Consider the following 22,219-nt stretch of genomic DNA (forward strand, 5'->3'; position numbering starts at 1 on the left):
CTAATGACTCTTATTTTCTAAATATGTCATCACCTTTAGCCTGCATTATTTTCAGTTTTTAAAATTACAATTATCAATTCAAGTATAAATGCACCTCTATAATGTTGAAGGATTATTATAAAAAAAAAAAAGGCCCACATTATCGAGAACACAACTGAATATTCTTATCCAATAAGATATACAGTTAAGTTATTCAGAATGGGCTATGGCCGAAAACTGTTCGTTGTTTGGACACCTTCTTCTTGCCCCACCTTGTGGGTCCTCAGAGATAAATCATCACTGCTCTTGTATTTTATTTATTCATTTTTTCTTATAAAGGCTGCTCCAAAATGTATAAATACCAGTGCAAACTTTTAATTCACATTAAGGCACATATTAAGCTACCCCGTGGTTTAACTCTCTTAGACAATATGGTGTCTGTGCAGAGGTGGCCAGAGAAGTGTTGGGCACTCTTACAATTGTTGCTGGTGGCGTCTGTCACTCAGGCTGAGGAGCAGGTTTGCAGACGGAGAGGGGATCCTGAGAACCCTCAGCTATCTCATGATGGAGACATTTTCTTAGGGGGAATCTTCTCTTTCCACAGAAGCTGGAAAACCAGACAGGACAACTACATGCACAAGCCACTGCCACTGCAATGCATCAGGTAAATACTACCACTGATAATATTGTAATATATAAAAGGTTTTCAAATTGAGTATTCAAATAAGAAATATTGCCTTTTGCATGTATTTATACCATTAAAGGCTTTGATTTCCTGTGCTACTGTTGTATTCCAAGAATAAATTGTTTGCAATTCCAATACTTATTTCTATCAACATCTAGTTTGAATTTTAGAGAAATCCAGTTTGCCCAGGCTATGCGCTTTGCCATAGTGGAGATTAATAACAGGACAGACCTGCTGCCTGGCATCTCTCTGGGCTATAAGATCTATGATTCCTGCCGCTCCATGGCCAGAGCTGTGAGGGTTACCCTGGCTTTGACTAATGGGAATGAGGTGTTATCTGCACCCTCGAAAGCACCTTGTGCCAGACCAGCCCAAGTGCAGGCCATTATTGGAGAGACCTCTTCCTCTCCATCCATGGCTATAGCTACTGTAATCGGAAACTTTCATATCCCAGTGGTGGGTAAGATTGGTGAAAATGAAATAATGACATGAACTTCAGTTAACAGTCATTTTAATGTTAACAATAGTAATTGATAATTGAATATTGTTTGCTAACGATTAACACTGCAATACGTTTATTGTTGCACATATTTAGTATTTCTTCAGATTTTAAATATTTAACATTTAAGGAAATGCTTGTCAATATTGATGGACCAGATATTTGTAATGCTTATTGATTGGTTTGTAAACTTTTTCTTTAAAAACCCGTCATTTGGATGTTTATTATACAGTTGCAACTGATGATTTTAATACTTTGTAAATTGGTTAATAAATATTGTGTAGGGCATCTACAAAAAGTGCAGCATTATACTGGACAAACATATAATATTTATAGATGGTTTAAAAAACAATTATTAATCATTAACAAAGTTTTACAAATGTCTAGTCTGATGTTATATATTTTTTTACGAACAATTTCTTTAAGGTTTACAAATGAGTTCATCATCATTTTCAGATAAGCAACAAGGCATATAAAGTGATAAAGTGTTAAAATAAATATTTATGGCACTGCCAATAGTTGTAAGTAGTAATTATTCAATATATCATTGTTTGTTAACAGTAAAATTATTAAACTATTCACTGAAGTTTATTTACAATACATTTACCATTTTTTTCCTTCTAGATCAGCCCCTTTGCCACTTGTGCTTGTCTCAGTGATAAAACCAAGTACCCATCCTTCCTCAGGACAATACCCAGTGACGACTACCAGAGCAGAGCCCTGGCACAGTTGGTCAAGCACTTTGGTTGGACTTGGGTTGGAGCAATTAGAACAAATGATGATTATGGGAACAATGGCATGGCCACATTTACAGAAACAGCCCAGCAGCTGGGCATCTGTCTGGAGTACTCTGTGTCTTTCTTTAGAACAGATCCACCAGACAAAATACAAAAGATAATTGACATTATCAAAGCTTCCACTTCCAAGGTGATTGTCACTTTCCTCGCCTTTGCGGATATCAACATGCTAATACATGAGATGTCTCACTACAACTTGACTGGGTACCAGTGGGTCGGTAGTGAAAGCTGGATCTTTGATCCCCAAACTGCAGCCATAGATAAGCATCACATTCTGGATGGTGCCATAGGCCTGTCCATCCCCAAAGCACATGTCAGTGGCATGACAGAGTTCATATTGGATGTGAAGCCACTCAATTCATCTGGTAATGAACTATTTACAGAGTTTTGGGAGAAATTATTCAGCTGTAAGTTCAAGCAGTCAACGTCGTCCTCAGCAGAGAATCAGAGAGAATGTACTGGACATGAGGATCTGACTGGAGTGCAGAACAGCTTCACTGATATGTCGCTCATGCCTATCTTAAACAACATCTATAAAGGAGTGTATGCTGTGGCCCACGCACTTCACAGTATTCTTAGTTGTAACAAAACATGTAACAACAAAGTGCAGCTAGATCCATATACGGTGAGTTCATAAATAAATCACAAGACTATCATGGTATATCACCACAAGGCCTACAAGCTGTGTGTCAGATAATGATCTACATTGAATCATGTGTTTTTAGATTTTACAGCACATAAAGGGCATTCATTTCAAAACAAAGGAAGGAGAGGAGGTTTACTTTAATGAGAATGGAGACCCAGCAGCAAAGTATGAAATTATAAACTGGCAGCCAACAGAAAATGGCATTGTGGACTTTGTCACAGTTGGTTTTTATGATGCATCTTTACCTGCAGACAAACAGCTGAATCTGCAAAATAAGTCTTTAATTTGGGCAAACAACTCACAAGAGGTAAGCTGTTGTAATGTTTATATACTGTAGTCTATTTTTAAAGTTAAAATTGGATATGTTACAAGATGTTGTATCATAATGCTTGTTTAAGATGCATCAAACTGCATAACAGAACCTAAAAAAGTTAGTACCTTGTTAATGTGAATACCAGCATATTTTCTCTTAATCATTTTGTTAATGTAGGTGCCTGTGTCAGTTTGCAGTGTGAAGTGTCGTCCAGGAACTCGCAAGGTTCTCCAGAAAGGAAAGCCTGTCTGCTGCTATGACTGTTTAAGATGTGCAGAGGGAGAAATAAGCAACATTACAGGTGTAGTATTATTTTGTCATTAGAAAAAAAATAAATATATATTTATCTGCTGAGATTTTGACATCTCTCTTTCTGAAACTGGAATTAATGAGAGTGGATGAAATTGTCTTTGCAACTGGATTGAAAATTGTAATTTAAAAAAGTTACAAGGCTTAACTATTATGAAATAAAACAAAGCAAATACAACCAAAATAAAACTGTCATGTAGCTTTCTATTTATTATACGGTAATTTTGTGCTTGTATGTCTTGTATGCATGTAAAATAAACAATATAGAGACAAAAACATCAAATGTACCGAACAAGTCTAACACCTGCTTCAAAATAATTTTTCAGATTCTATCACCTGTGTGAGATGCCACCCTGAGTTCTGGTCAAATGACAGAAGAGATGCCTGTGTAAAGAAGGAGGTAGAGTTTCTATCATATGAAGAGATAATGGGAGCACTGCTCACTGCAGCGTCCTTGCTGGGAACATGCATCACTGCTGTTGTGGCATTCATTTTCTTCACATACAGGAAAACTCCTATTGTTCGGGCCAACAACTCTGAGCTGAGCTTCCTGCTGCTTTTCTCCTTGACTCTGTGTTTCTTGTGTTCTCTGACTTTCATCGGCCGGCCCTCTGAATGGTCCTGCATGCTGCGACACACAGCATTTGGCATCACCTTTGTCCTCTGTATCTCATGTGTTCTGGGGAAAACTATAGTGGTGTTAATGGCCTTCAGGGCAACACTTCCTGGTAGTAATGTGATGAAATGGTTTGGGCCTGCACAGCAGAGGCTCAGTGTTCTGGCATTCACTTTTGTACAAGTAATCATATGTATCCTCTGGTTAACAATTTCACCTCCTTTTCCATTCAAGAATTTGAAACAATTTAAAGACAGAATCATCTTAGAGTGCACTCTGGGTTCAGCTGTAGGCTTTTGGGCTGTTCTTGGGTACATCGGACTTCTGGCCATGTTATGTTTTATTCTTGCTTTTCTGGCTCGGAAACTGCCTGATAATTTCAATGAGGCCAAATTTATCACTTTTAGCATGCTGATATTCTGTGCAGTATGGATCACCTTTATTCCAGCATATGTCAGCTCCCCTGGGAAGTTCAGTGTTGCTGTGGAGATATTTGCTATTCTGGCCTCCAGTTTTGGACTGCTCATTTGTATATTTTTTCCAAAATGTTATATTATCTTACTGAAACCTGAGAAGAATACAAAAAAGGAGATGATGGGGAAGGGGGCACCAAAATAAAAAATCATCATAGAAAATGCCATTAAAATTTTGACATAAGATTAGAGATAACAGCTTTGAATACAATTTCATCAACAATTATATAAACTGTTATGGTTTGAACTATATATTTTAATTTGTGTGTGTGTGTGTGTGTGTGTGTGTGTGTGTATGTGTGTGTATTGTACTATACAGTTTAAAGAAGTTGTAGGCAACATTCAGAGCATTGATGTAAAAGCAAACAACTATTTGTTTTCTAAAGATACAGTAGAGTAACAGCATCTCAAGCAGAGATTAAGTTACGCCCCCTCTGTGTGTGCTGTAAACTAAGCTTCTTTGTTCATAGTCATGGTGGCAGGTCTAGCTGTACGTGTATCTTAGTCCATTTGTCTGTGTTCCACTGGCATTATTATTATTGTCATTATTGTCGAGGTGTGTACTGCCTTGTTTGAAACATTCTTGGGGACAAAAAATGATTCATCCCTCAGGCTATGGGCAAACTGCAACTGCGCTGTACTGTACTTTCACCATCAACCTTTTATATCCCTTTTTTTTTTTTTTTTTAACTGTGTGCCACATCATGGTGGCAGCAGGTGAAGGAAGGCTGTCCATGCGTCCCTTTTTAGGCAACCTTTTCTAGTGATTATAGGTGAGAAGACATGTACTCACTCCAGCATGTTCCGGGTCTTCGCCAGGGTCTCCTACCAGTTGGACATGCCTGGAAAACATCAAAAGAAAGCATTGGCTTGACTCTTAGCTCCCTCTAAATGTCTGAGTTCTTCACCCAGTTTCTAAGAGTGAGCCCAGCCATCCTATAGCGGAAACTAATTTCAGCCACTTTTATTCACAATCTCATTCTTCCATTCACTACCCAAAGTTCATGACCATCAGTAAGGGCTGAAACGTAGACTACTTGCTAAGTCCAAAGCTTTGCCTTACAGCTCAGCTCCCTTTTGACCACAATATTGCAATGCCCCCATCATGCTGCACCTATCCGCCTTTCTGTCCCACGCTCCATTTTACCCTCACTGGTGAACAAGTCCCCAAGTGCTCTTTCATTTGGGGCCACAAATTCTAACACAGGGGAAAAAAATCCACGATCTTTCAGCAGAAAACCATGGCCTCAGACCTAGAGGTGCTGACTAATTCCAATCGCTTAGCACTTAGCTCAGCAGTCTTGTAAATCCAAAGGAAAAAACATCATCTAAAACAACAGAAACACAACTCCAGACTCTGCTTCCATTGGCTGTGCCTTGAAATCCTGTCCATGAAAATCACAAACAGATCTGGCAAAGAGGAACAACTCTGGCAGAGGCTATAACCTAGGGAAATTTGTTTGACTTTGTGTACTGTCCCAGACCTCCATGCAACACTAAAGAGACATGTCAGTCAAGACAGCCCAACAATGTCCATATCCTTCAACATCTCAGGGCAAATCTCATCCACACTTTGTGCTTTGCCATCAGGGAACTTCTTGACTACCTGGGGGCAACTTTGAAAGATATGTTTGAGGTTATTTCTGAGTCTTGAACTCTGCCTCCTTCACAAACAACATGCTGGTTGAGTTCAGCAGGTCCTCAAAATGCTCTTTCCACAACTCAACACATCCACAGTCCATGTTTGCAATTCTTCTCCACTGCCAAAAAAAGCTATGCCAGACTTCTTGAGCTCTTCCTGAGTAGTCCAAGTAGTTTGCCAGATATTCATTGAGGCCCACTAAAAGTCCATCTACGAAGCCTCTTCAAACTCTTTCTGTACCCAGGCTTGTGCTTTCGCAACTTCCATCGCTTTTGCACCCCAGTACTTGACATGCCCGTTGCTACAGGAGACCCCTAGACAACCAAGACCAGAAGACCTCTCCTTTTAGCTTGATGCCCCCCTTCAACTGCCCAGCAACAGTTAGCAACTACCTGGTTAAAAAAGTAGAGCATTTAGCAAATGAAAAGATGTGGGAGATATAGGCAACAATACAGGTGTACTGAGCTTTAATGCTACACAAAACTAAGGCTTAAAAGGTGACATGTCAATTTTAGAAATGATAGCCTTGTATTGTAATCTGATTTCAAAAGCATGCCATTTTTAACCAAACACAAAAAAAACAATATTATTATTTAAAAATTCATTGCATCAAATATGCCAAACGTATTCTGACACATAATTCTGAAGTACGCTTCATAAATGTATGCACAATCTTTGAAAAGCATATCAAGGTTAAAGCCCCAGTGTGGAAAAAATGTATTTAATTTGAGTGAATTTGAAATTGCTCCAAATTCATTGGGTATAGGGAAATAAGAAATCCCTGGAAATATTGCAGTCATCTTGTTTTCAGTCTATTCATTCTGAGGCTTCTTTGGTAACAGTCAGGAGGGAGAACAGAGAGATTGAGGCATTTATATGCAGCCAATGCAAATCACAAGGTCAGAAATTATAAAAGGTTCTGTATGCAACATTCATGCTATAATATAGCATGCCACCATTTGCTATGGCAAAATATAGTCTATTGGCATTGTATTGGCATCCTGAGCAGAGAACACAGTCACACTACCTCTTGTGTGTGTTTTAATTAGAGCTTCTCTGTGGTTTGTTGTGGAAAGCCAGTTCGTGTGTGCATGTTAGTGTATTTGTGTATCCCAGTGGCCTGTTCATCGTTGCTGCATTGCATTGGTCACATATGACAGTTGGTGCTACTATCGGGATGGCGTCATCGTGGAAGCATAGTGTCAGCCCTCTGTGTCTGGGTCTTGGGTTCAGACTGTTAGCTCTGTCAGCAATGTTGGTGTTGTCTAGTGCTGTTCATGGAGTTAGCACTGCTAGCTGCAAGCTGTCCTGACGTCATACGTTCTGAAGTTTGCATAGAGCCACTCTAATTATGATGGAAATTACAAAGTACTTTCTTAATTAAATATGTAAATCTGGAACTGAACCTTAAATCCTAACAAATGTAGGTAGGAGTGATTTATTTTTCGCTAGTATTTTTCCTCTGAGAGTCATCACCTTAACTTTGTGTATAGAGCCTCCGAGCAAAATGAAAGTAAGAGAGAGCTTCTTTGTGCATGCTCTAACACAACCCTCCCCTCTTCAGCACCGATCGGTGATGTAATGCATTTCCTTTAATGGCCACTTAAGGCTGGCTCCACAAACAAGTCATCCCCAAAAGATATCCATGTTAAAATTTGCAACTTTACAGCAGAAATAAATGTTACAGTGAGGGGTGTGCATCACTGTCATCATGTAACGACATCACATCAATTCTTTGCACAACAATACACTATTTGCCAATATTACAAAGTCTGCCATGATGTCATTTCAATTTCAACTCTCCCCAGTGAGTACTGGAGGTCACAGCCTGATGAAGCCAATAGAACCACACTGTCTGAAGAGAGGAGACTCGCATTCAGGAGGTCCTGGGACACTCCCTTGTCCTCAGCTGTATCCTTAAATCCTGTCCATTAATATCACAAACACAGTTGATTAGAGGAAACAAACCACCAGCAACCCCACAAAAAAGTGTTTGATTTGTAGAGTACTGTGGATATATAAAAAATCCTAATGGCATGTAGCAAGGATCCTAGTACCCTATACTCCTGCAGCACCCTCACAGGACTGCCCTGGGGACACAGTCCTAAGCCTTTTCCAAGCCCATAAAACACATGTTACATGGCCAAACCAGAATGCACATTGCTCCCCATGGATATCAGTCAGTCAGAGCCTTGTTTCCAGCACCCTGCAATGTTTGTCATGAATGCTCAGTAGTGTGATTAAACCTGATAATTGGAGCACAGTTACTGGTCTCTTTCTATAAAATTGGGAACAACCTTCCTGGTCTGCACTGTTCCGATCTCCATGCAATACTACAGAGGTGTGTGAGCCAATATCAGTCCAGATCCTTCATCATCTCAGGCTAATGTCAACCAAACCTGGCCCCTTGCCACTGAGGAGCTTCTTGACTATCTGATTTCTGCCAGGGATATGTGTGAAGTGTTCCTCTAATCTTCAAAGTGTGCCTTCTCCACAGAGGACATGTTGGTTGGGTTCAGGAGTTATTTAAAGTGCTCTCTCCACCATTTGATAATCTCTTCAGTTTAGATCCACACTTCTCATGCCGACAACAGCAATGTGAACAGCCCGGTTTTCCCTTCCTGAGTTCTCTAATGGTTTGCCAGAACTTTCCTGAGGCTGACCGAAAGCCCTTCTATCTAGCCTCCCCGAACTCCTCCCACACTCTGATTTTTGTTCTGGCAGTCATTGTGGGGGCAGCCCCTCTGGCCTCCCAGTACTTCTCTGTTGCTTCATGACACCCCGGGACTAGCAAAGGCCCAAAGGCCTCCTTTTTCCGCTTGACAGCCTCCTTCACCTGCCCAAGCACCAAAACAGAACTACAAGGAGAATCAATGTCGGACTTACATTGATCAGGTACAATAGCCATATCAACTTTATAAGGTGATAATGTTCTATGTAATGCTTGTTTCCCTGCTCCCATCCATCCATTGTCATCCACTTATCTGGGGCCGGGTCATGGAGGCAGCAGTCCAAGCAGAGCACCCCAGATGTCCCTCTCCTCAGCAACATTTTCCAGCACCTCCTGGAGGACCCCAAGGCATTCCCAGGCCAGATGAGATATGAAATCCTTCCAGCGTGTCCTGGGTCTGCCCCGGGGCTCCCTACCAGTGGGACGTGCCTGGAACACCTCCAATGGGAGATGCCCAGGAGACATCCTGATCAGATGCCTGAACCACCTCAACTGACCCCTTTCTATGCGACGGAGCAGCAGCTCTACTTCGAGCTCCTTCTGGATGTGCGAGCACCTTACCCCATCTCTAAGGCTGAGCCAAGCCACCCCATGGAGAAAATGTATTTCCGCCACTTGTATCTGCAATCTAGCACAGCACCCACATCACTGCAGAAGCCCTACCAAACTGCCAATACATCTCATTCTCCATTCTACCCTAATTCGGCAACAAGAGCCCAAAATACTTGAACTACCTCATTTTAGGCAGTATCTCTCTGCCAACCTGGAGGGGGCAATCCACCGATTTCTGGCAGAGAACCATGGCCTCAGATTTGGAGGTGCTGACTCTTATCCCGACCACTTCACACTCAGCTGCAAACTGCCCCAGTGCATGCTGGAGGTCATGGAGTGATGAAGCCAATGGAACCACATCATCTGCAAAAAGCAGAGATACAATTCTGAGGTCCCCAAACTGAACCCCTTCCTCCCCCCAGCTGCACCTTGAGATCCTGTCTATGGATATCACAAACATGTTCTATGACAAGGGACAACCCTGACAGAGGCCAACACCCACTGAGAACGTGTGTGACTTTGCGCTGAGTATGCAGACGCAGCTCTCACTTTGGTCATACAGGGACTGGATGTCTGGTAGCAACGAGCCTGGTACCCCGTAGTCCCACAGTACCCCCCCCATTAGATCAAGGCTGATCACTGGGACTCTAGACGATTGATGATTCCAGCAGATGCAGTGTAGCATGTTTCAGAAGAGTCTGACAAGCTAAGAAAAATATGTAATTAGTTTATTTGTGACCAAGCTGTGGTGTGTTGCACAGAGCAGACTGAGTTCACTGTATGTAAAATATAGATACAATGTAATTATGAGGATAAGATAAGATAAGATCTTATGCATAAGATAAGATATGGATGAATGCATTTTTAAAACACAGCCACAAATCTTAGATCCATATCATTCATGACTGAACTTTTAACAGCATTAGCTCTGTCTGTAGGGTACAGTACATCAAAGTAGGAAATAACTACAATGAACAAAATTAATGTGACTAGGGCCTCTGACTAGACCCAGCCTACATGAACCTGACAATGCCACTCTGGGAATTTCACCCAGAGAATATACACTCAGTATATGCACACAAGTTCCGAGGTGAACATAGAGGAGTAGAGACGTATATTTTAAGCCCAATAAGAAATTACTTATTTAAAATGCAGAAGCAATTAATTTAGGATTTATTTTCTATTAAAAAGGAAGACTTTTACTCAATATTCTTTCTTTCTTACAAAAATAGATCTCAAAATTGTAGAGGGGTTCGTTACCAGTAGAGGGGGGAAGGGTGCCAGAGAAACTCACAGGTTGAGGGGAGTGAGGAGAGAGGGTTAGGGTGTTTCACCACCACCATCAGCGTGTCATGCGACTGCTCACACTACAAGAGAAAGGCACACAGGGTTAGCAGTGCACAGCAAAATAGCATGCAGTGAACACACGGAAACTCACACTCAGGATTAGTAAATTTGACACACAGGTTAGATACACATTAGATTACATGCAAGGTGAATCTGGAGGAAAAGGTGAAATCCCCACCTGGCAATCCACCACCCGTAGGACCCAGCACCCCAACCAGCCTGCTACCAGCATGAACGCCAACAACATAAACTTTCGCCCACGGCCATTGGTTTAGCAAACAGAGAGGTCACTCCTTACAATCACAGCCCATACATAAACTAAATAAAACTAAAGGAAGTTTCTTCATGCAAACAATAATCAAAATCACATGAAAATAGCAGAAAATAACCACTGGCAATCATAAACAAATTATACAAGAAGAAGAAAAAAAATAATAACTACGGGACAAAAACAGCAGTGGCAACAGAGCTCCTCCTAGTAAAAGCAAAAACATGAAATTAACTTGAAATCTTTGCAACAATAGTCATATCGCTTTACCTCACACAAATACAGCAAAGCTAAACCACCCGGACGGCATCATCATGCTGCTTCGCTCCTATTTTGAGAAGCGCACATCAGTATTTATCAGATACATGTGAATCACTGCCATGTTATAAAAGGAATACCTTTAAGCTGCAAGTTAAGAGTGCTCATCTGGGCATATAAACCTGCCACACACGCCAGCTTGCGAGTGTGCTATTGTATTGGAGAGGGCTAAAGCTACCACCCGGCAACTGATATGCTTGTAAACAGCACCTGCGTGAGGGGTGAGTGAAATTCTGTTTACTCAACATGCATTAGTAATTCTACACAGAACACAAGACGGGGAAACAGCGTACCTTAGTCTGATGTGCACACAGCCATAACAAGATCAGGAACAGTGAAGAAACCCCCTACCTAGCTGACTACAGCGCCTTTTAAAGGGATAGTGCACCCAGAAATGAAAATTCAGCCATTATCTACTCGCCCTCATGCTGAGGAACGCTCTGATGAAGTTTTAGAGTCCTCACATCCCTTTCGGAGATCGGCGGGGGGAGCGGCTAGCACACCTAATGGCTGACAGCGCCCCAGACTAACGTCCAAGAACACAAAATTGAATCCACAAAGTATCTTCATACTGCTCATCCGGAGTGATCCAAGTGTCCTGAAAAACGTCATTTGAACTCTGTTTTTAGCCTCACTGTAGCCTTTAGCTCTAACTGCTTCTCTGTGCTCCGCGCTCACGTGTGCGCGCTTGCGCGAGACCAGCGAAAGCATGAGCTTTGCTTACCCGTGTTTACATCACATTACACGTGCACCGCAGGGAGAGACAACAGTAACCACAGTAGCTAAAAGATAATTTGCACTACGGTCTTTTAGCAAAGGACAGCCCAACATGTCTGAAGACTTTACAATTGAGGAGGAACAGCATTTCTTTGTTGAGCCATATTTGTTTGAGCCCGAGTATACGGACACGGAACTCAGGCTACTGGATGAAGCAGCCGCCGCAGCTCATGAGCCTAACTCTCAGCCAGCCGCAGAATACCAGAGTCGAGCACTGGAAACCTGGTGGTGTAGTTGTTTCAAATGCAAAGCAATGCCAACGATCTTTGCTGCTCAGACTGGGAATTGGCGATGCCTGCACTTGAGAATCTGGACATCAGTACTGACGAGACTGCTGCTCTTCAGAGCATCACTGATCACCCTGAGCACGCACACATGAGCACGGAGCACAGAGAAGCAGTCAGAGCTACAGGCTACAGTGAGGCTAAAAACAGAGTTCAAATGACGTTTTTCAAAACAACTTTTTATGTCAGGGCTTCAGGACACTTGGATCACTACAGATGAGCATGTTGGAGATACTTTGTGGATTCAATTTTGTGCTCTTGGATGTTAGTCTGGGGCACCGTCAGCCATTAGGTGTGCTAGCCGCTACCCCCGCCGATCTCTGCAAGGGATGTGAGGACTCTAAAACTTCACCAGGGCCTCCATCGGCATATTGGTGAGTAGATAATGGCTGAATTTTCATTTTTCAGTGCACTATCCCTTTAAGGGGAGACTAGATTACAAACAGCTGATGTTTACTTCTGGTCAATGATTATGGGATGGGACAAACAGGAGGAAGCTCCACTCTTTACATTAAAATAGACAAAAATGAAAACTCCATAGCCTATTCACTTACTTTGGGTCGAAGCACCATGTGGTGGATGTAACAAAACTGGGTTGCAGCTACGGTGGCCAGAACACAGTGCAGTAGCGCTCAGTGGAATTGGCCCCACCCTGTTCACTTACCATCAAGATGGCGTCAAAAATAACAAAAAAAATTGACTTATTCATATGGTATCCTGCCTAACTTTAGTGGATCTTAACATATCAGATATAAAATTACTCTGCAGCTGCTCTGGTTCAAAATAAGACCAAACAATCCTATGGATGTCAGTTTTTTAACTACAATAAAGGCTTAAGTGTGGCCTACAACAGCCTACAACTTGTTCTAAGGCAAGTTTTGGTTTTCCAGAAAATTTGCAGCACCTACCAGCTGCTTAAGAGAAATGAGGAGTGAGGAGTCAGTGATGGTTTAGAGGAGTCAATGAAACAGTTTTCCAACAATTTTGAATCATGGTACAGTATTTGAGATTATCTGCAGACAGAAAGATCCATACACTCTCTCTCTTTCACACAAACAAACAAACACACACACACACGCACACAACACACGCCTAATGACTCTTATTTTCTCAATTTTTCATCACCTTCATCCTGCATTATTTTTCAATTTTTTGAATGACAATTATCAATTAGAGTATAAATGCACCTCCGTAATGTTAAAGGATTATTATAATAAAAAAAAGGGCACACATTATTGAGAGCACAATTGAATATTCCTATCCGTTAAGATATACAGTTAAGTTCATTAGAATAGGCTATGGCCGAAAACTCTTCGTTGTTTGGGTACCTTCTTCTTGCCCCACCTTGTAGGTCCTCAGAGATAAATCATCTCTACTCTTGTATTTTATTTATTTATTTTTTCTTATAAATGCTGCTCCAAAATGTATAAATACCAGTGCAAACTTTTAATTCACATTAAGGTATATATTAAGCCACCCCGTGGTTTAACTCTCTTAGACAATATGGTGTCTGTGCAGAGGTGGCCAGAGAAGTGTTGGGCACTCTTACAACTGTTGCTGGTGGCGTCTGTCACTCAGGCTGAGGATCTGGTGTGTAGACATAGAGGGGATCCTGAGAACCCTCAGCTATCTAATGATGGAGACATTTTCTTAGGGGGAATCTTCTCTTTCCACAGCAGCTGGAAAACCAGACAGGACAACTACATGCACAAGCCACTGCCACTGCAATGCACCAGGTAAGTTATACTGAAGAAATCTTCTTCGAATTTAATATATATGTGGAAGTTCGTAAAGATATGAAACGGGTACAAATACTACTACTAATAATATAATAATATATAAAAGGTTTTCAAATTGAGTATTAAAATAAGAAATATTGCCTCTTGTATGTATTTATACCATTAGAGGCTTTGATTTCCTGTGCTACTGTTGTATAAATTGTTTGCAATTCCAATATTTGTATCTCTCAACATATAGTTTGAATTTTAGAGCTTTCCAGTTTGCCCAGGCTATGCGCTTTGCCATAGTGGAGATTAATAACAGGACAGACCTGCTGCCTGGCATCTCTCTGGGCTATAAGATATATGATTCCTGTCGCTCCATGGCCAGAGCTGTGAGGGTTACACTGGCTTTGACTAATGGTAATGAGGTGTTATCTGCACCCTCGAAAGCACCTTGTGCCAGACCAGCCCAAGTGCAGGCCATTATTGGAGAGACCTCTTCCTCTCCTTCCATGGCTATAGCTACTGTAATCGGAAGCTTTCATATCCCAGTGGTGGGTAAGATTGGTCAAAACGAAATTATGACATTAACTTCAGTTAACAGTCATTTTAATGTTAACAATAGTAATTGATAATTGAATACTGTTTGCTAACTATTAACATTGCAATACGTTTATTGTTGAACATATTTAGTATTTCTTCAGATTTTAAACATTTAACATTGAAGAAAATGTTTTAAAACTACATTATATTGTTTAACCAGATATTTGTAACACTTTGTTAATGCTTATTTATTGGTTTTTAAACTTTTTTTTAAAAAAAACTGTCATTTGCATGTTTATTATACAGCTGCAACTGATAATCTTAATACTTTGTAAATTGGTTAATAAATATTGTGTAGGGCATCTACAAAAAGTGCAGCATTATACTGGACAACCATATAATGTTTATAGATGGTTTAAAAACAATTATTAACCATTAACAAAATTTTACAAATATCTGGTTTGATGTTATAATTTTTTACGAACAATTTCTTTAAGGTTTACAAATGTGTTCATCATCATTTTCAGATAGGCAAGAAGTATATAAAATGATAAGGTGTTCAAATAAATATTTATGGTATTGCCAGTAGTTATAAGTAGCAATTATTTAATATTTCATTGTTTGCTCACAGTAAAATTATCAATAATTACTATTCACTGAAGTTTATTTACAATAAATTTACCATTTATCAATGATGCGTAATATTGAATGTTTCCACATTGTAGTGTGCTGTGTAAATGTTTTCCATTTCAAATATTTATCTCAGGGTATTGTTTTCTTTTTCTCCTAGATCAGCCCCTTTGCCACTTGTGCTTGTCTCAGTGATAAAACCAAGTACCCATCCTTCCTCAGGACAATACCCAGTGACTACTACCAGAGCAGAGCCCTGGCACATTTGGTCAAGCACTTTGGTTGGACTTGGGTTGGTGCTATTAGAACAAATGATGATTATGGGAACAATGGCATGGCCACATTTACAGAAACAGCCCAGCAGCTGGGTATCTGTCTGGAGTACTCTGTGTCTTTCTTTAGAACAGATCCACCAGACAAAATACAAAAGATAATTGACATTATCAGAGCTTCCACTTCCAAGGTGATTGTCACTTTCCTTGCCCTTGCGGATATCGACATGCTAATACATGAGATGTCTCACTACAACCTGACTAGGTACCAGTGGGTTGGTAGTGAAAGCTGGATCTTTGATCCTGAAACTGCAGCCATAGATAAGCATCACATTCTGGATGGTGCCATAGGCCTGTCCATCCACAAAGCACATGTCAGTGGCATGAGAGAGTTCATATTGGATGCGAAGCCACTCAATTCATCTGGTAATGAACTATTTACAGAGTTTTGGGAGACATTATTCAGCTGTGAGTTTAAGCAGTCAAAGTCATCCGCAGAGAATCACAGAGAATGTACTGGACATGAGGATCTGACTGGAGTGCAGAACAGCTTCACTGATATGTCGCTCATGCCTATCTTAAACAACATCTATAAAGGAGTGTATGCTGTGGCCCACGCACTTCACAGTATTCTTAGTTGTAACAAAACATGTAATATGAAGGTGCAGCTAGATCCATATACGGTGAGTTCATAAATAAATCACAAGACTATCATGGTATATCACCACAAGGCCTACAAACTGTGTGTCACATAATGATCTACATTGATTCATGTCTTTTTAGATTTTACAGCACATAAAGGGCATTCATTTCAAAACAAAGGAAGGAGAGGAGGTTTACTTTAATGAGAATGGAGACCCAGCAGCAAAGTATGAAATTATAAATTGGCAGCCAACAGAAAATGGCATTGTGGACTTTGTCACAGTTGGTTTTTATGATGCGTCTTTACCTGCAGACAAACAGCTGAATCTGCAAAATAAGTCTTTAATTTGGGCAAACAACTCACAACAGGTAAGCTATTGTAATGTTTATATACTGAAGTCTATTTTAAAAGTTAAAAATTGGATATGTTACAAGATGTTGTATCATAATGCATGTTTAAGATACATCAAACTGCATAACAGAACCTAAAAAAGACAGCACCTGCCAGCATATTTTCTCTTAATCATTTTGTTTATGCAGGTGCCTGTGTCAGTTTGCAGTGTGAAGTGTCGTCCAGGAACTCACAAGGTTCTCCAGAAAGGAAAGCCTGTCTGCTGCTATGACTGTTTAAGATGTGCAGAGGGAGAAATAAGCAACATGACAGGTGTTGTATTATTTTGTCATTAGAAAAAGAAAAAGTGTGTGTGTGTATATATACATATATATACATATATATATATGTGTGTGCTGAGATTTTGACATCTCTCTTTCTGAAACTGGAATTAATTAGAGTGGATGAAATTGTCAAGTCAAGTCAAGTCAAAATTTATTTATATAGCACATTTAAAAACAACCTCGGTTGACCAAAGTGCTGTACAGTTCATCCAAAGAGTGAGTGAATAGCAAAAACCACAAAAATTATCAATAAGATCAACAATAGGCTTAGACAATAAAACATCAACACTAGAGTACAGGTTAAATACAAATAAAAGCTGTAAAAGACATATCTGTCTCAACTAGAGGTGAAAGCAAGCGAAAAGAGGTAGGTTTTTAAAAGAGATTTAAAATGTTCCAAAGTTCGGGCTGCCCTTATATGGAATGGTAAAGTATTCCATAAATTTGGCGCCACAACGGAAAAGGCTCTGTCACCCTTGTTTTTAAGTTTAATTCTGGGACAGGCCAGCAGCAGCTGGTTACTTGATCTCAGTGCTCTGGCTGTCGTGTGAAGCTGAACAAGCTCAGATAGATAGGATGGGGCTAAGCCATTTAGGCTTTTAAAAACAAATAATACAATTTTAAATTGAACTCTAAACTGGACAGGGAGCCAGTGCAAGGAGGCCAGTATTGGGGTGATATGATCACGTCTTTTCTTTCCTGTCAGCAGTCTGGCTGCTGCATTCTGGACAGCCTGCAGGCGTTTCAGTGACTGCTGGTCCAATCCAGCATAAAGAGAATTACAATAGTCCAGACGACAGGTAATGAAAGCGTGAACTGCCCTCTCAAAATCAAGTGGGGGGAGGTAGGGCTTTGCCTTACTAAGTAGCCTTAATTGAAAGAAGCTTGATTTGACTACTGAACTAATCTGTTTTTTAAATTTAAAGGCACAGTCAAAAATTACTCCTAGGTTCCTTGCAGCAGGGAGACAGTAGGAAGCCAATGGACCAATGGCACTGTCATAGCCATCTAAAAGGTCAGACTGGCCAAATAAAATAATTTCAGTTTTGGATTTGTTTAGGTTCAAGAAATTTGAAGCCATCCATGTGTGAACATCATTGAGACAGTTCCGCAGAGCTTGAATGGAGGCAGAGCTGTTTGTTTGAAGAGGAAGGTAGATCTGTAAGTCATCTGCAAAGCAATGAAATGTTATATTGTACTTTCTAAATAAAGCACCCAGGGAAGCATATAAATGGAGAAGAGAATGGGGCCCAAGATGGAACCTTGAGGCACCCCACAATTGAGTGAGGATGCAGCAGATCTATACTGGCCCATGTGAACAGAGAAACTCCTTTCTGATAAATAGGATTCAAACCATTTGAGCGCTGTACCTTTAATACCTACACACAGGTCAAGATGTGATAAAAGAATCTTATGATCTACTGTGTCGAAAGCTGCAGTCAAGTCTAAGAGTACCAGAACAGCAGTGTTACCAGAATCAACAATTAAAAGCAGATCATTAAAAACTCTTAAAAGCGCTGTTTCTGTGCTATGGCGAGCTTTAAAGCCCGACTGGAACTTTTCAGAAATGCCATTTAAGTCCAGATACAACTGCAGTTGTTCATACACTACCTTTTCTAAGACTTTGGACAAAAAAGGGAGCTTAGAAATAGGTCTGTAGTTCGACAAAACTGAAGGGTCAAGATTATTCTTCTTGATGAGGGGCTGCACCACAGCATGTTTGAAAGCAGCGGGGACACAGCCAGACATCAAGGAAGAATTTATAAGGTCGACAATACAAGGCCCCAGCCCCATTCAAAATTGTGTTTGCAATTGGACTGAAAATTGCAATTTAAAAAAGTTACAAGGCTTAGCTATTATGAAATAAAACAAAGCAAAGACAACCAAAATAAAACTGTCATACAGCTTTCTATTTATTATTCAGTAATTATGTGCTGTACGTCTTGTATGCACGTAAAATAAACAATATAGAGACAAAAACATCAAATGTACCAAAAAAGGCTAACGCCTGTTTTAAAATCAATTTTCAGATTCTATCACCTGTGTGAGATGCCACCCTGAGTTCTGGTCAAATGAGAGAAGAGATGCCTGTGTCAAGAAGGAGAAAGAGTTTCTATCATTTGAAGAGATAATGGGAGCACTGCTCACTGCAGCGTCCTTGCTGGGAACATGCATCACTGCTGTTGTGGCATTCATTTTCTTCAGATACAGGAAAACTCCTATTGTTAGGGCCAACAACTCTGAGCTGAGCTTCCTGCTGCTCTTCTCCTTGATTCTTTGTTTCCTGTGTTCTCTGACCTTCATCGGCCGGCCCTCTGAGTGGTCCTGCATGCTACGACACACAGCATTTGGCATCACCTTTGTCCTCTGTATCTCATGTGTTCTGGGGAAAACTATAGTGGTGTTAATGGCCTTCAGGGCAACACTTCCTGGTAGTAATGTGATGAAATGGTTTGGGCCTGCACAGCAGAGGCTCACTGTTCTGGCTTTCACTTTTGTAGAAGTCATCATATGTATACTCTGGTTAATAATTTCACCTCCTTTTCCATTCAAGAACTTTCAACAATTTAACGACAGAATCATCTTAGAGTGCACTCTGGGTTCAGCTGTAGGCTTTTGGGCTGTTCTTGGGTACATTGGACTTCTGGCCATGTTATGTTTTATTCTTGCTTTCCTGGCTCGGAAACTACCTGATAATTTCAATGAGGCCAAATTTATCACGTTTAGCATGCTGATATTCTGTGCAGTATGGATCACCTTTATTCCAGCATATGTCAGCTCCCCTGGGAAGTTCAGTGTTGCTGTGGAGATATTTGCTATTCTGGCCTCCAGTTTTGGACTGCTCATTTGTATATTTTTTCCAAAATGTTATATTATCTTACTGAAACCTGAGAAGAATACAAAAAAGGAGATGATGGGGAAGGGGGCACCAAAATAAAATATCATTATGAACAATGCCATTAAAATTGTGACATAGAAATTAGAGATAACAACTTTAAATACAACTTGATCAACAATTATATAAACCGTTATGGTTTGAACTATATATATTTTAATTTCTGTGTGTGTGTGTGTGTGTGTGTGTGTGTGTTTTGTACCAGATTTACACTTTAAAGAAGTTGTAGGCAACATTCAGAGCATTGATGTAGCAGCAAGCAACTATTCGTTTTATAAAGATACAGTAGAGTAACAGCGTCTCCAGCAGAGATTAAGTTACTTCCCCTCTGTGTGTGCTGTAAACTAAGCTTCTTTGTTCACAGTCATGGTGGCTGGTCTGGCTGTACGTGTATCTTAGTCCATTTGTCTGTGTTCCACTGGCATTATTAGGGGGCCAAGCCCAAGGGGCTGAGGGAACGCATATGCAAGCAGATGCGTTTCCTGGGACCAGCAGCGCTAGGAACCCTATTGTTTTTGTAAAGATTTTTATTTTTATTCTTCCGTAGGTAAAAGTGGTGCTGCAGGCTAAACCGTGCAAGGGAGGGTGGTGCAATTTGGAGGGGTGGTCCAGACCCCTGCACGTACCTGAGATGCAAAAAACTATGTATATCTGCCTGCAGGGGGCGCTATAACCTCGGCCAATGCATTTTTGCCTCTAGCTCCCACACTGTATGTCGCACATTCAAAAATCTTGTATCCCCAGCTTCCCTGAATAGAGCTGAATCACTTTGCCATAAGCCACGCCCACTTGCGTTTGGAAGTTTTTTCGCAAAATCGCGAAAACTGGAAAACCTACTTTTTCAAACTTCTCCTTGGGATTTTGTCCAATCTGCGTGAAACTTGACATATACCCTCTTCTGTTGGACCTGATCTAAAGTTATCAAAGGAATTTTATTCGGTCAAAAAATGCGCAAATTATTAACAAACAAACTTCTATAGCTAGCTATAAAAATGCAAACTGTTGGATATCTCGGTCAAACTAAATGCTATTAACACCAAATTTGAGATCATTGGTTGGCATAAGACTGTGAGGGTATGAGCCGAATTTGGTGAATTTTGGCAACTAGGGGACGCCACAAATATGGTAAGTTTATATCTCTTGAACGTTCTGCACCGATTTCTACAAAATTTGGTTGGTAAGATGTAGGGCCAATTCTGAGGTCATATCTTGAAGGTGGTCATGACTGGTCAATGTGGGCGTGGCTTATTACAAGATAAACAACCAACATTAATTTCAGCCAAACTATTATGCTGAGGGCTTTGGAATTTTAAGGGTACATATAGAATAGGACACAGATCTTCCGTACCAAAAATTGCACATGTACTCCACTAGGTGGCGCTATAACGGATGCAAACGCGTTTTTGCCTGCAACTAACACATTTTAAATGACACTTTCACAAACATTATATCCATGTGTTCCCTGGATAGAACTGGGTTTTCTGACACAGGCCCCACCCACTTCTGCTGCACATTCTCTTTACTAATTCGCCACATGTTCAAAACCTACTTTTTCGAACTCTTCCTACATTTTAAGTGCCACCTGCTTGAAACTTTGCACATAGCATCTCCGGATGTGTCTGATGTTATCAAAAGAATTTTGGCACTCCAAAAAATGCGCTTGTTACAACCAAACAATCTTTTTTGCTAGCTAAAAAACACACGTTTCATATTTCGCTCAAAGTAGATGCTTTCAACATCAAACTTAAGTCACTCTTTCCTGAGGTCATCCAGAGGCTTTGTGCCAAATTCGTCGCAAATCGGTCTATAGGTGGTGCTATAACGGATGTAAAGGCAGTTTTGCCTGGAACTTCCACATTTTAAATGACACATTCATAAACATGCGCTCGCCCGGAGCCCGTCGTCCTTCGGGGACAATTTCCATGGGCTCCGCGGGACGCAGGGACCGAGTTGCACGGGGGGGCTTGGCCCCCGTTCATAACTGCTTGCAGTTCTAGTTATTATTGTCATTATTTTTCAAGCAGTACTGCCTTGTTTGAAACATTCTTGGGGACAAAAAATGTTGCATCCCCCTGGCTATGGGCAAACTGCAACTTTCTTCACTTTCACCATCACCTTTTTATATTCCTTTTTTTTTTAACCTTGTGCCACATCATGGTGGCAGCAGGCGAAGGAAGGCTGTCCATGCATCCCTTTTTACGCAACCTTTTCTAGTGTTCCCCGGTGAGATGAGATGTGTACTCACTCCAGCATGTTCCGGGTCTTCCCCAGGGTCTCCTATCAGTTGGACATGCTTGGAAAACATACAAATGTAAGAGCATACAGCCGACTAAACTCTCCAGATTCTGGACTACAAGTAAATAAATAATGGGAAGGCCACAAGCGAGGGTCAAATGTTTATTACCCTGCCCCCGAGCTTACTCCGGTCAGGAGGGATGCGTCCTCCAGACATCCGGGTTCCCAAAGGGGGTGTAAAGATTTAATTTGAGGTGCTTCAAATGCTTTTTAAGTTATTATTATTATATATTCCAACTATAGGTTAGTCTAGAGTGTGTGTATTTGAAGTAGCCTAGTTTATATGGTACTCCGCTTATATATATATAT

The 22,219-nt window shown here is 40.7% G+C and overlaps 2 protein-coding genes across 2 annotated transcripts; both read left to right on the forward strand.

Moving 5' to 3' along the window:
• Positions 1-449: 449 nt before the first annotated feature.
• Positions 450-4,462, forward strand: LOC125888222 (extracellular calcium-sensing receptor-like). The gene is made up of 6 exons (XM_049575434.1): positions 450-643; positions 823-1,120; positions 1,788-2,585; positions 2,686-2,913; positions 3,097-3,220; positions 3,555-4,462. Exons 1-6 carry the CDS (start codon positions 612-614, stop codon positions 4,460-4,462), a joined length of 2,388 nt encoding a protein of 795 aa, XP_049431391.1. The 5' UTR covers positions 450-611.
• Positions 4,463-13,778: 9,316 nt separating this feature from the next.
• Positions 13,779-19,657, forward strand: LOC125888224 (extracellular calcium-sensing receptor-like). Its single transcript, XM_049575436.1, has 6 exons — positions 13,779-13,972; positions 14,214-14,511; positions 15,291-16,085; positions 16,186-16,413; positions 16,585-16,708; positions 18,750-19,657. The coding sequence occupies exons 1-6, from the start codon at positions 13,941-13,943 to the stop codon at positions 19,655-19,657; spliced, it is 2,385 nt and encodes a 794-aa protein (XP_049431393.1). The 5' UTR covers positions 13,779-13,940.
• The last annotated feature ends 2,562 nt before the right edge of the window (positions 19,658-22,219 follow it).

This window comes from Epinephelus fuscoguttatus, linkage group LG5 (genome assembly GCF_011397635.1).
Source record: "Epinephelus fuscoguttatus linkage group LG5, E.fuscoguttatus.final_Chr_v1".
NCBI classification, from domain to species: domain Eukaryota; kingdom Metazoa; phylum Chordata; class Actinopteri; order Perciformes; family Serranidae; genus Epinephelus; species Epinephelus fuscoguttatus.

Excerpts from the sequence above, each read along its gene's own strand:
- LOC125888222 (XM_049575434.1), top strand. The coding sequence starts at position 612 with ATGCACAAGCCACTGCCACTGCAATGCATCAG. Across the intron at positions 1,121-1,787 it reads GAAACTTTCATATCCCAGTG|ATCAGCCCCTTTGCCACTTG; the intron begins GTGGGTAAGATT and ends TTTTCCTTCTAG. Across the intron at positions 2,586-2,685 it reads TGCAGCTAGATCCATATACG|ATTTTACAGCACATAAAGGG; the intron begins GTGAGTTCATAA and ends ATGTGTTTTTAG.
- LOC125888224 (XM_049575436.1), top strand. The coding sequence starts at position 13,941 with ATGCACAAGCCACTGCCACTGCAATGCACCAG. Across the intron at positions 14,512-15,290 it reads GAAGCTTTCATATCCCAGTG|ATCAGCCCCTTTGCCACTTG; the intron begins GTGGGTAAGATT and ends TTTTTCTCCTAG. Across the intron at positions 16,086-16,185 it reads TGCAGCTAGATCCATATACG|ATTTTACAGCACATAAAGGG; the intron begins GTGAGTTCATAA and ends ATGTCTTTTTAG.